General features: G+C 42.6%; 1 protein-coding gene across 2 annotated transcripts in view; it reads right to left on the reverse strand.

Moving 5' to 3' along the window:
* LOC110498902 (spondin-1) overlaps positions 1-15,388 on the reverse strand; it is a 132,508-nt gene that overhangs the window by 29,666 nt on the left and 87,454 nt on the right. For both annotated transcript variants that reach the window (XM_036958288.2, XM_036958296.2), the window contains exon 7: positions 4,210-4,274. In XM_036958288.2, coding sequence (XP_036814183.2) covers positions 4,210-4,274 — 65 coding nt within the window. The remainder of the gene's footprint in view (positions 1-4,209; positions 4,275-15,388) is intronic.

The following is a 15,388-nucleotide window of genomic DNA, read 5'->3' on the forward strand; positions in this document are numbered from 1 at the left end:
ACTAAGATTCCCTTTATCTAAAATTAAGTTTTGCTTGAAGATCTCAGTATCAAAATTCAGTATCAAAAATATGCAAAAGTAGAGAAAATTAACAAGGGGGCAAATACTTTTTCAAAACACTGTCTATTCATAAAGTTTAGTTCGATAAATATTCTAAATGAACACTTACACTATCTTAAGTCCAAACAAAGAAGTATAACACATTTCTGTCATAACCACTCAACATATTAATAAATAATAACTTGTTTATATTTAGAACTCATTAGAGGGAATAATGTTGTATCATAGACAGCAGAAGGCATTCGAGAAGTGTTAATGAGACAGATGTTATGTTGGAGATGTTGTTAAGGCTGGAGGATGTGTGTGGAGGCTAAAGAAAGATATTATGATTCCTTCCCAAATAGCACCCTATTCCCTATATAGTGCACTACTTTTCACCAGACCCTATAGGCCCTGGTCAAAGGTAGTGCACAAATTGGGAACAGGATGCCATTTGGGATTTATTTATGTGTTAATTGCCACTACACTAACACTAAGAGGAGAAGAACATCCAGTAACATCTCAATAGTTACTGAAAGAGGTGTGAAGAGATCCCAAAAAAATGAGAAGGAGAAATATTATATAATTAAGTGATTAACAACAAAACTCTTTACATGAGCTGAAAAGAAAGGTACCAGAAATGTTCGATACGGACAAAAAGCTTTACATCCTTGTTAGTGAGGGTTTGTTCTTTGCCAAGATAATCCATCCAACTGACAGGTTTCGCATATCAAAAATCTGATTACACAGGTGCACCTTGTGCTTGGGACAATAATAATAATAACACAATGCCACAGATGTCTCAAGTTTTGAGGGAGTGTGCAATTGGCATGCTGACTGCAGGAATGTCCACCAGAGCTGTTTTCAGAGAATCTAATATTAATTTCTCTACCATAAGCCACCTCCAACATCGTCATAGAGAATTTGGCAGTACGTCCAATCGGCCTCACAACTGCAGATCACGTGTAACCACATCTCACCTGCGGGATTGTCGGAGACCACCTGGACAGCTGAAGAAACTGTGGGTTTGCACAACCAAAGAATCTCTGCACAAACTGTCAGAAACCGTCTCACGGAAGCTCATCTGCGTGCTTGTTCTTCCATGGCCGGCATACTTACCAGACATGTCACCCATTGAGCAAGTTTGGGATGCTCTGGATCGATGTGTACGACAGTGTGTTCCAGTTCCCGCCATTATCCAGCAACTTCACACAGCCTTTGAAGAGGAGTGGGACAACATTCCACAGGCCATAATCAACACCCTGATCAATTATATGTGAAGGAGATGTGTCTCGCTGCATGATGCAAATGGTGGTCACACCAGATACTGACTGGTATTCTGATCCACACCCCTACCTTTTTTTAAGGTTTCTGTTACCAACAGATGCATATATGTATTCCCAGTCATATGAAATCCATAGATTAGGGCCTAATTTATTTATTTAAATTGACTGATTTCCTGATTTGAACTGTAACTCAGTAAAATCTTTGAAATTGTTGCATGCTGCGTTTATATTTTTGTTCAGTGTAGAATTTTCACATTCCACATGCACATTAATATTTTTAAACGATCTCCTTCAATTTGAGACATCTATAATGTTGATGTTTTTCCAACCCCCTTTAACATCAACAATGAATATGTCTCCTCCAACAAAGCAAACATTCCCTGGCTTAATTGACAGGCTTATTTTAAAATAGGTCAATGAAACATCTTGATATATTGGAGCAGAAGGGAGGCTATTAACCTTCATCTCAGAAACACCCCGAGGGAACACATCTCTCATCAAAACAGGAGCCTTCTTTTCACAAACAAAAAAGCTCATGAAAAATGTACACAATCATTAAAGAATTTAAGAAAACATCCACAGGCCAAGCATGTACCTGGTGAATGAATTCTGGGTGGTTATCTCCTCCTTTAGCCTGTAATTTTTTTATTTCACCTTTATTTAACCAGGTAGGCTAGTTGAGAACAAGTTCTCATTTGCAACTGCGACCTGGCCAAGATAAAACATAGCAGTGTGAACAGACAACAACACAGAGTTACACATGGAGTAAACAATAAACAAGTCAATAAGACAGTAGGAAAAAAAGAGTCTATATACATTGTGTGCAAAAGGCATGAGGAGGTAGGCGAATAATTACAATTTAGCAGATTAACACTGGAGTGATAAATGATCAGATGGTCATGTGCAGGTAGAGATACTGGTGTGCAAAAGAGCAGAAAAGTAAATAAATAAAAACAGTATGGGGATGAGGTAGGTCAATTGGGTGGGCTATTTACCATTGGACTATGTACAGCTGCAGCGATTGGTTAGCTGCTCAGATAGCAGATGTTTAAAGTTGGTGAGGGAGATAAAAGTCTCCAACTTCAGCGATTTTTGCAATTCGTTCCAGTCACAGGCAGCAGAGAACTGTAAGGAAAGGCGGCCAAATGAGGTGTTGGCTTTAGGGATGATCAGTGAGATACACCTGCTGGAGCGCGTGCTACGGGTGGGTGTTGCCATTGTGACCAGTGAACTGAGATAAGGCGGAGCTTTACCTAGCATGGACTTGTAGATGACCTGGAGCCAGTGGGTCTGGCGAAAAATATGTAGAGAGAGCCAGCTGACTAGAGCATACAGGTCGCAGTGGTGGGTGGTATAAGGTGCTTTAGTAACAAAACGGATGGCACTGTGATAAACTGCATCCAGTTTGCTGAGTAGAGTATTGGAAGCTATTTTGTAGATGACATTGTCGAAGTCGAGGATCGGTAGGATAGTCAGTTTTACTAGGGTAAGTTTGGCGGCGTGAGTGAAGGAGGCTTTGTTGCGGAATAGAAAGCCGACTCTAAATTTGATTTTAGATTGGAGAAGTTTGATATGAGTCTGGAAGGAGAGTTTACAGTCTAGCCAGACACCTAGGTACTTATAGATGTCCACATATTCTAGGTCGGAACCATCCAGGGTGGTGATGCTAGTCGGGCGTGCGGGTGCAGGCAGCGAACGGTTGAAAAGTATGCATTTGGTTTTACTAGCGTTTAAGAGCAATTGGAGGCCACGGAAGGAGTGTTGCATGGCATTGAAGCTCGTTTGGAGGTTAGATAGCACAGTGTCCAAGGAAGGGCCAGAAGTATACAGAATGGTGTTGTCTGCGTAGAGGTGGATCAGGGAATCGCCCGCAGCAAGAGCAACATCATTGATATATACAGCCCGAGTATTGAACTCTATGGCACCCCCATAGAGACGGCCAGAGGACTGGACAACATGCCCTCCGATTTGACACACTGAACTCTGTCTGCAAAGTAGTTGGTGAACCAGGCAAGGCAGTCATTAGAAAAACTGAGGCTACTGAGTCTGCCGATAAGAATATGGTGATTGACAGAGTCGAAAGCCTTGGCCAGGTCGATGAAGACGGCTGCACAGTACTGTCTTTTATCGATGGCGGTTATGATATTGTTTAGTACCTTGAGCGTGGCAGAGGTGCACCCGTGATCGGCTCGGAAACCAGATTGCACAGCGGAGAAGGTACGGTGGGATTTGAGATGGTCAGTGATCTGTTTGTTGACTTGGATTTCGAAGACCTTAGATAGGCAGGGCAGGATGGATATAGGTTTGTAACAGTTTGGGTCCATGATGTCTCCCCCTTTGAAGAGGGGGATGACTGCGGCAGCTTTCCAATCCTTGGGGATCTCAGACGATATGAAAGAGAGGTTGAACAGGCTGGTAATAGGGGTTGCGACAATGGGGGCGGATAGTTTCAGAAATAGAGGGTCCAGATTGTCAAGACCGGCTGATTTGTACGGGTCCAGGTTTTGTAGCTCTTTCAGAGCATCTGCTATCTGGATTTGGGTAAAGGAGAAGCTGGGGAGGCTTGGGCGAGTAGCTGAAGGGGGGGGGCGGATCTGTTGGCCGAGGTTGGAGTAGCCAGGAGGAAGGCATGGCCAGCCGTTGAGAAATGCTTGTTGAAGTTTTCAATTATCATGGATTTATCGGTGGTGACCGTGTTACCTAGCCTCAGTGCAGTGGGCAGCTGGGAGGAAGCCTAGTAGAATGAGATATTCTGTTCACATCTAAATTCTCAATTAATGGTTATCCAAATGATCATCTCTACAAGTGTATATTTTTTGAAAGACAATTAACATTATAAACCTGTGAAAGGTGAGGGTACTCTTGTACATCACTGTGTACTCACACGTTCAGGGGCTGCCATGCTGGCCACTGCGCCTTGGTTTTGATAACAGTCAGAACTTCATCACCCTGTGGAGAGAGAGATACATTATTTTTGTAAAATAAGAGGAGACAACCTGGAAAACATAGAAAGATACTAAACAGTGTTCATTCCTCTCTTTCTTTGTAAAAACTTTACAAAGTTGAGAGCTGTGAAAATGGGCATCTTGGGACCAGAAGTGTCTGCTATTTTATAATGGCTGTTTTTCCACAAGAGGATAACTACTGTGAATCACACAATTCACAGTAGTTCAGCTGAGCTGGCCAGTCTGGGGGAGCAGTGTGTTACCATGGCAGCATTGTCACCTCCTGCTGAAAAATTAAAGGCCAGTAGCAAACAGACCCCTTTGATGTAGAACTAAGTAGGAATTGTTGTAGCGTTATGAGACAGTTTGTTGTCTGACATGAAAAAAAGGAAAAACAGCACAGTAGAGATTTGTTCAGTTCTCACACATTTCAGAGCAGACACACACACACACACACACACACACACACACACACACACACACACACACACACACACACACACACACACACACACACACACACACACACACACACACACACACACACACACACACACACACACACACAAACACACACACTGTACCGTTTAGTAAACAGAAACAGGTTTAGATATGAGACACACTCTTTTACTTTGAAAAGATCTAACCACTTCTAGCTCACTAGTGGAGTGTGCCCTTCTTGGACAGCAACACTCAGCCTCTTTTTGGGACGCGTTGCCCACAGGCTTGTAAAAAATGCTTTTTTCATGGTTGACTGATGGTTCCACAATCGCCCTGAAAGTCTTCTCTTTTGGGGCTTACTATAGAAAACAAGCCTGTCTCCCATTTCTACTCAGAGCACCTCAGGGTTGACCAGCTTTTGCCCTCTGAATTACTTCTTCAAGCTCTCTAGTTTTGGGCCACACTCAAGAGACCCACAGCCTTCATTTAAAGCTCAAAGTATTTTTCCTCAATAAGTGAGTGTTGCGAGAATAGTCATGGTCTCATACCAGCAAAAAGCAGATGCCTGTGATTTCTGTTTGTCACCGTCCTTCTACACTACAGTCTGGCTGTCTATCATGATGATGTGAACTGTATGTCTCTTGGTGGGGAGGATAATCACCTGTCTGTCTGGCCTGATTTTCTGTTCTCGGGTGTCTCTACTTCACAGAACCACCATGAAGAGGATTTTTTGCACATCCTGAGGACTAAGGGAGTCCATATCTACTGACATAAGTTGAACTGCATGTCTGCATGTGGAACTAACTCTAAACAGAAGCATTGTTATTCATGAGAATCACAGTAGGATAAATCATGTTATTCTCCATGGAGGTTTGTGTGTTGTGAATAGTTAAATCCAAACACATTTGATGAATATTCAGAGGCAGAGCCAAACAGCATACAGCCCATATAGACCTTGTTGTGATCCAGTCCTCCCTACAGTCTTATATGTACACTGAACAAAAATATAAGCGCAACATGCAACAATTTCAAAGATTTTACTGAGTTACAGTTCATATAAGGAAATCAGTCAATTTAAATACATTCATTAGGCCCTAATCTATGGATTTCACATGACTGAGAATACAGATATGCATATGTTGGTCACAAATACCATTAAAAAAAAGGTAGGGGCGTGGATCAGAAAACCAGTCAGTATCTGGTATGTTCACCATTTGCCTCATGCAGCACGACACATCTCTTTCGGATAGAGTTGATCAGGCTGTTGAATGTGGGACATGTTCAGCTTCCAGGAATTGTGAACAGATCCTTGCGACATGGGGTTGTGCATTATCATGTTGAAACATGAGGTGATGGCGGCAGATGAAGGGCACGACAATGGGCCTCAGGATCTCGTCACGGTATCTCTATGCATTCAAATTGCCATCGATAAAATGCAATTGTGTTCGTTGTCCGTAGTTTAAGGCTGCTCATACCATAACCCCACTGCCACCATGTGGCACTGTTCACAACGTTGACATCAGCAAACCACTCACCCACACAACGGCGTGGTTACACGTGGTCTGTGGTTGTGAGGCCGGTTGGATGTACTGCCAAATTCTCTATAACAACCTTGGAGGCGGCTTATGGTAGAGAAAAGGCAACAGCTCTGATGGACATTCCTGCAGTCAACATGCCAATTGTATGCTCCCTGAAAACATGAGACATCTGTGGCAACTCAAAATCAAATTTTATTGGTCATATATTTAGCTGAAATGCTTGTTATTTTTTTTATACACAAAAAAAATACTGCAAAGTTGCTTAGGAGCTAGAAGCAGAGCTGCCATGTATGCCGGCGCCATCTTGCCAATGACATTGTGTTGTGTGAAAATAAATCACATTTTAGAGTAGCCTTTTATTGTCCCCAGCACAAGGTGCACCTGTGTAATGACCATGCTGTTTAATCAGCTTCTTGATATGCCACACCTGTCAGGTGGATGGATTATCTTGGCAAAGGAGAAATGCCCACTAACAGGGATGTAAACAAATGTGTGCTCAAAATTGGAGAGAAATAAGCTTTTTGTGCGTATGGAAAATTTCTGTGATCTTTTATTTCAGCTCATGAAACATGGGACCAACACTTTACATGTTACGTTTCTATTTTTGTTGAGTATAATTGAAGTGGTAAATTGGATTTATTGAAGGAGAGGGCGTGAGTGTTATTAAGGGAGGAGGGGGATGAAAAGGCAGTGGGAGGCAGCAGATGCAGCAAGGAGGATGTTTTACACTTCACACAGCTGCCTGCCATGCTGACCCTGACCGCTTTGTGTACAGAGGGAGAGAGATGGAGGACAGGATGAAAAGAGGAGAAGAGGCTATTGGTTACATCATCGCCCAGGGCAGACAGTGCCACGGTCAGAGGCTGCAGAGGGAAATGTCCCTGGTCCCACCACCTTTCCATATGCCACGGTTTCAAAGTACTGGAGTTTTGCTACACAAACCGAGAGACTCAGAGTTCATCTCTAACTTGTCTCAGCAAACACATTTACTTTTTAATGATTATTGCTGAATGAGAGCTAAAGTGCAGCTAGGTTTCTTTTTAACATTCTTTGTAGCCTCTCTTGACAGAGTTTCTCTGAGCAATAGCACTCTTAACAAATAATGCCTTAGTCTTCACTCTTACCATTGTCCTCCCCAAAATCAAGCACTCTTATCTTTTCCCTTTACAACATTTTTCTCTTTTATTGATTTGTCAAGTTAATCCTATATGCTGACCCAATGTGATGTCTTGTCCAGTGTCCAGCCTCCCAAGTCCCTAAACGTCCCTCTCTGTCTGTCTCCAGCTACAGAGGAGTCTGGGCCAAAGTGTTGCTCAGTAATTGATTTGATTTCAGTGAGGTGTCAGTCACTCCCACAGGCTGAGAGGAACTGAGTGGCAGGGCCATGAGCCCCCTCTTACCACGCTGCTCGGCCCAATCACATAATTCTCGGAGACAGGCGGGCAGGCAGCAGCGGGTGGGTGTTGGGTACTTAGAGTGCCAGCTAGGCTCTCTTAGTACCCAATGTACCCAGCAGCATACTCCTGCCACCGCCGTCGCTGCGAACGTCTGGTGCCCGAGTACAATCAAAAGACATTGGCTTTGCCAAGGGATCCTTTGCACAGCAGCGGGATAAATATTGTCAAATGTTAATCATGTAAAATGAGCTGGGAGCCTCTGGGATAGTCTGTGTAGACCTAATAAAGAATAAACCCTCTGCATTCTCCTGACATTCTAATAAACTGCCCTTTCAATTTTCATTTCAATGCAAATCATTTTTAAAAACTTGCTGTTAATTATTATAACTTTAATCCTTAAATGAGACAGGCAAAAGGTCATTGTTCTTAATTAGACTTCCTGCTGATCCCCTATGTCCTGCCTATTTCATTATTGCCAGATTACCAGTGTACTGTAACTTCCCCTAATCCTATGTGTGGGTTGATAGAGGTTGCTTGATTTCACACCAATTAAGAGGATACACGTATGTAACATTACAGTATATGAGCTGGTTGAAAAAGCTTCACGTCATTGACTTTCCAAGTTAAGTATCGCCTGTCACGTGGCATATTTGAAGAACAAGGAACTGATTTGTAAATTGATTATTGCTTTGATATCAACAATGACATTCGTCTGTGTTTCTCATCTACAGATCTTGACTCTCACATATACAGTACATTCGGAAAGTATTCAGACCCCTTGACATTTTCCACATTTTGCTACGTTATAACCTTATTCTAAAATGAATGCATTTTTCCCCACATCAATCTACACACAATACCCCATAATGACAAAGCAAAAATGTATTAAAAATGTAAAACTCAAATATCACATTTACATAAGTATTCAGACCCTTTACTCAGTACTTTGTTGAAGCACCTTTGGGAGCGATTACAGACTCGAGGCTCGGAGCTCTACCGACAATTCCTTTGACCTCATGGCTTGGTTTTTCCCCTGACATGCACTGTTAAATGTGGGACCTTATATAGACCGGTGTGTTCCTTTTCAAATCATGTCCAATCAATAGAATTTACCACAGGTGGACTCCAATCAAGTTGTCATCTCCAATCAAGTTGTCATCAATCAAGAAACATCTCAAGGATGATCAATGGAAACTGGATGCATCTGATCTCAATTTTGAGTCTCATACAAAGGTCTGAACACTTATGTAAATAAGGTATTTCTGTTTTTATATATAATACAGTTGCAAAAATGTTTTAAAAAACCCTGTTTCCACTTTGTCATAATGTGTAGATTGATGAGGAAAATACATTTTAGAAAAAGGCTGTAACGTAACAAAATGCAGAAAAAAATCAAGGGGTCTGAATACTTTCCGAATGCACTGTATGAGAAATGTATGCCTTACGACTGTGCTGTACAGATTTATGATTTTAATTTGAGCACCCTATTGCTGGAGAAATGTAAAACTTGTAGTGTAGTTGTCACTCCGGCTCCTTATCTTCCCCCCTCGCGCTCGAGGGCGCTGGGCTCCCCAGCATTACCCACTCCTGCCACCATCATTACGCACACCTGCTTCCCTCGTCACGCGCATCAGCGATCATTTGGACTCACCTGGACTCAATCACCTGTTATTTCCTTCCCTTTATCTGTCTGTCCTCCAGTTCTGTTCCCTGCTTCCACATTAACGTTCGTATGTTGTTTTGTTACCCGTGTGCTGATGCTGTTCCTATCTTGTTCCTTATTAAATGTTTGACTCCCCGTACCTGCTTCTCGACTCCAGTGTCGGTCCTTATAGTAGTTGAGTTTTTTAAAAGGATTCTGAAGTTTGGTATTTCCACTTCAAAATGTCAGACTTGATTTTCTCTTACGAAAAATGTATCAACCCCTACAAAAATGTCCATTAATTTTAATCCACATAATAACTGACATTTGTTGTTGCTGCAGGATTATTTTCCTGCTGTAGCAAACTGGCTCAAATTAAGATCCTACATCTGTAAGTCAAATGAGGGAATATGAAATACATCAATACAGAATGGGAGCACTAAACCAGGGTTTAATGACACACACTGAACATGGTACAGCAAGTCTAGAGCCTAGAAGGAAATATCTATATACTGAAGAAAAATAGAAACGCAACATGTAAAGTGTTGGTCTCATGTTTCATGAGCTGAAAAAAAAAACATCCTAGATGAGATATATATTTTTTTGATCCCAGAAATGTTCCGTACACAGAAAGTGTATTTCTCTCCAATTTTGTGCACTCATTTATTTACATCCCTGTTATTGAGCATTTCTCCTTTTGCCAAGATAATCCATCCACCTGACAGGTGTGGCATATCAAAAAGCTGATTAAACAGCATGGTCATTACACAGTAGCTGGGGAAAATAAAAGATCACTCTAAAATGTGCTTTGCCACAGATGTCTCAAGTTTTGAGGGAGCATGCAAATGGCATACTGACTGCAGGAATGTCCACCAGAGCTGTTGCAAGAGAATTGAATGTTCATTTCTCTACCATAAGCTGCTTCCAATGTCGTTTTGGAGAATTTGGCAGTATGTCCAACCGGCCACACAACCTCAGACCACGTGTAACCACGCCAGCCCAGGACCTCTACATCTGGCTTCTTCACCTGCCGGATCGTCTGAGACCAGCCAATCGGACAGCTGATTAAACTGAGGAGTATTTAGTATTTATGTCTGTAATAAAGTCCTTTTGTGGGGAAAAACAAATTCTGATTGGCTGGGCCAGGCTCCCCTGTGGGTGGGCCTGGCTCCCAAGTGGTTGGCCCTGTGCCCTCCCAGGCCCTCCCATGGCTGCGTCCCTGCCCAGTTCATGTGAAATCCATAGATTAGGGCCTAATGAATTTATTTCAATTGACTGATTTCCTTATTTGAACTGTAACTCAGTAAAATTGTTGACATTGTTGCATGTTGCATTTCTATTTTTGTTCAGTGTATATATGTAATACACATGAATAAAATCAATACAACAGGCATTGATTCCATGATTCCTCACTCAGCGCAATATTGCAACATCAAAAGATATGGATATTGAGTGTAACACTTACTGTGGTTTCTGCATGTACAGCAGGACTGGGGTCAATTCGAATTGAAGGCAGTCAGTTCAGGGAGTAAACTTAAATAATAATTCAAAACTTGAAAGAACTGAATCTGTTTTCAATTACCTCAGTAAACTGAGTAGAAACTACAATTTTAACATGAATGTTAAATTAAAATCCCTTCCTGAATTGATTGCCTTCAATTCGAATTGACCCCAGCCCTGCAGTTCAGTGTGATGCATTTTCAAATCACTGTGGAATTATAATGACAACTCTCTTATATGATGCAAAAGACTCTCATCTCTGGGATGCAAGACAACAAGGTGTTTGCATGTGTGTGGGGTGCCTTTACATTTCTTTTTGTACTTCCAAAAAAGGAAAATGGGACTATTACTATTATTATTGGTTTAGGTTTTTGTTTTCATTTGAGACTGAGTGCAAGGTTAGATCTTATGCATAAACAGCATTTTTAATATAATCTGTCCTATGTCTGACCTAGACCGCGACTAACTTTTCTCCCTTTAATTCATGTTTGATAATCAGCACATCCTACGTGGAAAAGGTGCCATGATCAAACCGTCTGTTGTCATTGAGTGACATCAGCGATTTGCTTCATCAATTGAGACGGTCTCTAATCATTTCGGAGGCTAGCATTTATACACATACAGCTCTGTGCTGCGGCTTGCACATTAATCAATGCCTAGCAACATGAGACGGGAGCTGACCAACAAGGCTTGTGTTGAAAAATACAGGGTGATTAAATATGGCCTTTCAATAACATAACTGCGACAAGAGCAAAAGCATCAAGACTAAGTTATCTCTGGCTTATCAGAAAAGGGTCATTTGTCATGTTTGGCTGCTGGAGGATGTTTTCATGGTGGGCCAAGTGATAAATCATCCATATGTCAGAATTTACACTACCAATTACTTGACAAGAGATTACACGAGTCAAACATACTGTAAATCACAGACCATTTAATAATCTCAGTGTATTGGCTCGGGTTTAAAAGCAGGGGAATAAATGAGTAAGAATAGATCTACAGGTAAAAGTATGTCTATGACCATTACCAGCAGACCCTCTGGACATCATGGTATTGTCTGAGACCTAGGGTTAAGAGTGTTGGGCCAGTAACCAAAAGGTCGCTGTTTCAAATCCCCAAGCTGGCAAGTGGAAAAATCTGCCGTTCTGCCCTTGAGCAAGGCAGTCCCCAACAACAACTCCTGATGACGTGGACGTCATGTGTTGGGTTAAATTCGGAAGACGCATTTCGGTTGAATGCATTCAGTTGTTCAACTGACTAGGTGTCCCCTTTCCCCATAGTATACAGTGTATTCAGACCCTTTGACTTTTCCACATTTTGTTACATTACAGCCTTAATCTAAAACTGATTAAATCGTTTTCCCCCCCATCATCAATCTACACACATTACCCCATAATGACAAAGCAAAAACACCTGTATTTGGGGAGTTTCTCCCATTCTTGTCTGCAGATCCTCACAAGCTCGGATGGGGAGAGTCGCTGCACAGCTATTTTCAGTTCTCTCCAGAGATGTTCGATCTGGTTCAAGTCCAGGCTCTGGCTAGGCCACTCAAGGACATTCAGAGACTTTTCCCGAAGCCTCTCCTCATTGTCTTCGCTGTGTGCTTAGGGTCATTGTCCTGTTGGAAGGTGACCCTTCGCCCCAGTCTGAGGTCCTGAGTGCTCTGGAGCAGGTTTTCATCAAGGACCTCTCTTTACTTTGCCACCCTTTATCTTTTGCACGACTAGTCTCCGGATGTGACGCTTGGCATTCAGGCCAAAAAGTTCAATCTTTGTTTCATCAGACCAAATAATCTTCTTTCTCATGGTCTGACAGTCATTTAGGTGCCTAGCTCTAGGAAGAGTCTTGGTGGTTCCAAACTTCTTCTATTTAAGAAAAATGGAGGCCATTGTGTTCTTGGGGACCTTCAATGCTGCAGAAATGTTTTGATACTCTTCCCCAGATCTGTGTCTCAACACATTCCTGTCTTGGAGCTCTACAGACAATTCCTTTGACCTCATGGCTTTGTTTTTGCTCTGACATGCACTGTCAACTGTGGGACCTTATATAGACAGGTGTGTTTACCTTTGCAAATCATGTCCAATCAATTGAATTAATCACAGGTGGACTCCAATCAAGTTGTAGAAACATCTCAAGGAAGATCAATGGAATGTTGAGTCTCATAGAAAAGGGTCTGAATCCTTATGTAAATAATGTATTTTTTTAATTATTTTTTAATAACGTTGCTAATTTAAATTTTTTGCTTTGTCATTATGGGGTATTATGTGGAGATGTTTTTGTTTAATCCATTTTAGAATAAGGCTGTAATGTAAGAAAATGTGGAGAAAGGGAAGGGGTCTGAATACTTTCCGAATGCACTGTATAATGTATACCAGTGAAGCCTGAGGCTACCCAAAGTGATGTTCAAACACGATGAGGTTTGCAGTAGGGAGCAAGAAAATATCCTCCCTCAGGCTAGAAAGTCTTTGCAGGTTTTGGAAATCACTGATATTCTTACTTTTAATTATACCACGCTATGTCACAGAGAAGCGTTTTTTTAGGAACTTTTTTCTTATATTTTTAACCACAGATCATTGAAAGAAATCTTTTCACATGAACCCTTTTTCAGGACCCTGTCTTTCAAAGATAATTCGTAAAAATCCAAATAACTTCACAGATCTTAATTGTAAAGGGTTTAAACACTGTTTCCCATGCTTGTTCAATGAACCATAAACAATTAACGAACATGCACCTGTGGAACGGTCGTTAAGACACTAACAGCTTACATATGTTAGGCAATTAAGGTCAAAGTTATGAATCCTTAGGACACTAAAGAGGCCTTTCTACTGACTCTGAAAAACACCAAAAGAAAGACGTCAAGGGTCCCTGCTCATCTGCGTGAACTTGCCTTAGACGTGTTGCAAGGAGGCATGAGGACTGCAGATGTGGCCAGGGCAGTAAATTACAATGTCTGTACTGTGAGACACCGCTACAGGGAGACAGGACAGACAGCTGATCGTCTTCTCAGTGGCAGCCCACGTGTAACAACACCTGCACAGCATTGATACATCCGAACATCACATCTGCGGGACAAGTACAGGATGGCAACAACAACTGCCCAAGTTACACCAGGAACGTACAATCCCTCCATCAGTGCTCAGACTGTCCGCAATAGGCTGAGAGAGGCTGGACGGAGGGCTTGTAGGCCTGTTGTAGTCCTCAGCAGACATCACCGGCAACAACGTCGCCTATGGGCACAAACCCACGGTCGCTGGACAGGACAGGACTGGCAAAAAGTGCTCTTCACTGACAAGTCGCGGTTTGGTCTCACCAGGGGAGATGGTCAGATTCACGTTTATCGTCGAAGGGATGAGCGTTACACCGAGCCCTGTACTCGGGAGCGGGATCGATTTGGAGGTGGAGGGTCCGTCATGGTCTGGGACAGTGTGTCACAGCATCATTGGACTGAGCTTGTTGTCATTGCAGGCAATCTCAAAGCTGTGTGTTACAGGGAAGACATCCTCCTCCCTCATGTGGTACCCTTCCTGCAGGCTAATCCTGACATGACCCTCCAGCATGATGCCACCAGCCATACTGCTCGTTCTGTGTGTGATTTCCTGCAAGGCAGGAATGTCAGTGTTCTGCCATGGCCAGCGAAGAGCCCTGATCTCAATCCCATTGAGCACGTCTGGGACCTGTTGGATCGGAGGTTGAGGGCTAGGGCCATTCCCCACAGAAATGTCCGGGAACTTGCAGGTGCCTTGGTGGAATTGTGGGGTAACATCTCACAGCAAGAACTGGCAAATCTGGTGCAGTCCATGAGGAGGAGATGCACTGCAGTACTTAATGCAGCTGGTGGCCACACCAGATACTGACTGTTACTTTTGATTTTGACCTCCCCCTTTGTTTAGGGACACATTATTCCATTTCTGTTAGTCACATGTCTGTGGAACTTGTTCAGTTTATGTCTCAGTTGTTGAATCTTGTTATGTTCATACAAATATTTACACGTTAAGTTTGCTAAAAATAAACGCAGCTGACAGTGCTGTGTTTGTGTAGACACTGGTTTATTTCTGTGACATTCTAAATTAGTTGGACGAATCTCTAATTAGCCGAGCACAAAGCGGCTATACAGATGGTAATACCTCTGCAAACAAACTGTTCACTTTGGTTTAGAGGAGGAGACTACGATCAACTGCCTGCCTGCCTGCCTGCCTGCCTGCCTGCCTGCCTGCCTGCCTGCCTGCCTGCCTGCCTGCCAACAAGATCCCACAACATAGGTGGGAAAAAAGGCTACCTAAGTATGATTCCCACCTATGTTGTGGGATCTTGTTTTTGTACAACTCTTGTAGCCTACGGAACGGTACGTTCGTTTTGGATTAACTTTGTTATTTTGTTGCTGGGTCTCATTTAAATAAATATGATATGACCACAAATTACGCCTTGGTCTCCTTCAAACAACGTACGTTACAGAAGATCCCACCACAAAAAGACCAAGCAGTGTTTTCTGGAGGAGTGGACATGGGAGGAGATACTGGAAGGCAAAGGTCCCTGGGCGCAGGCTGGAGAGTATCACCATCCAAGGGAGGAGATAGAAGCAGCTAGAGCGGAACGGCGAGGATAC

The sequence above is a fragment of the Oncorhynchus mykiss genome, chromosome 2 (assembly GCF_057628025.1).
Source record: "Oncorhynchus mykiss isolate SJ-2025 chromosome 2, ASM5762802v1, whole genome shotgun sequence".
In the NCBI taxonomy this organism is placed as follows: Eukaryota; Metazoa; Chordata; class Actinopteri; order Salmoniformes; family Salmonidae; genus Oncorhynchus; species Oncorhynchus mykiss.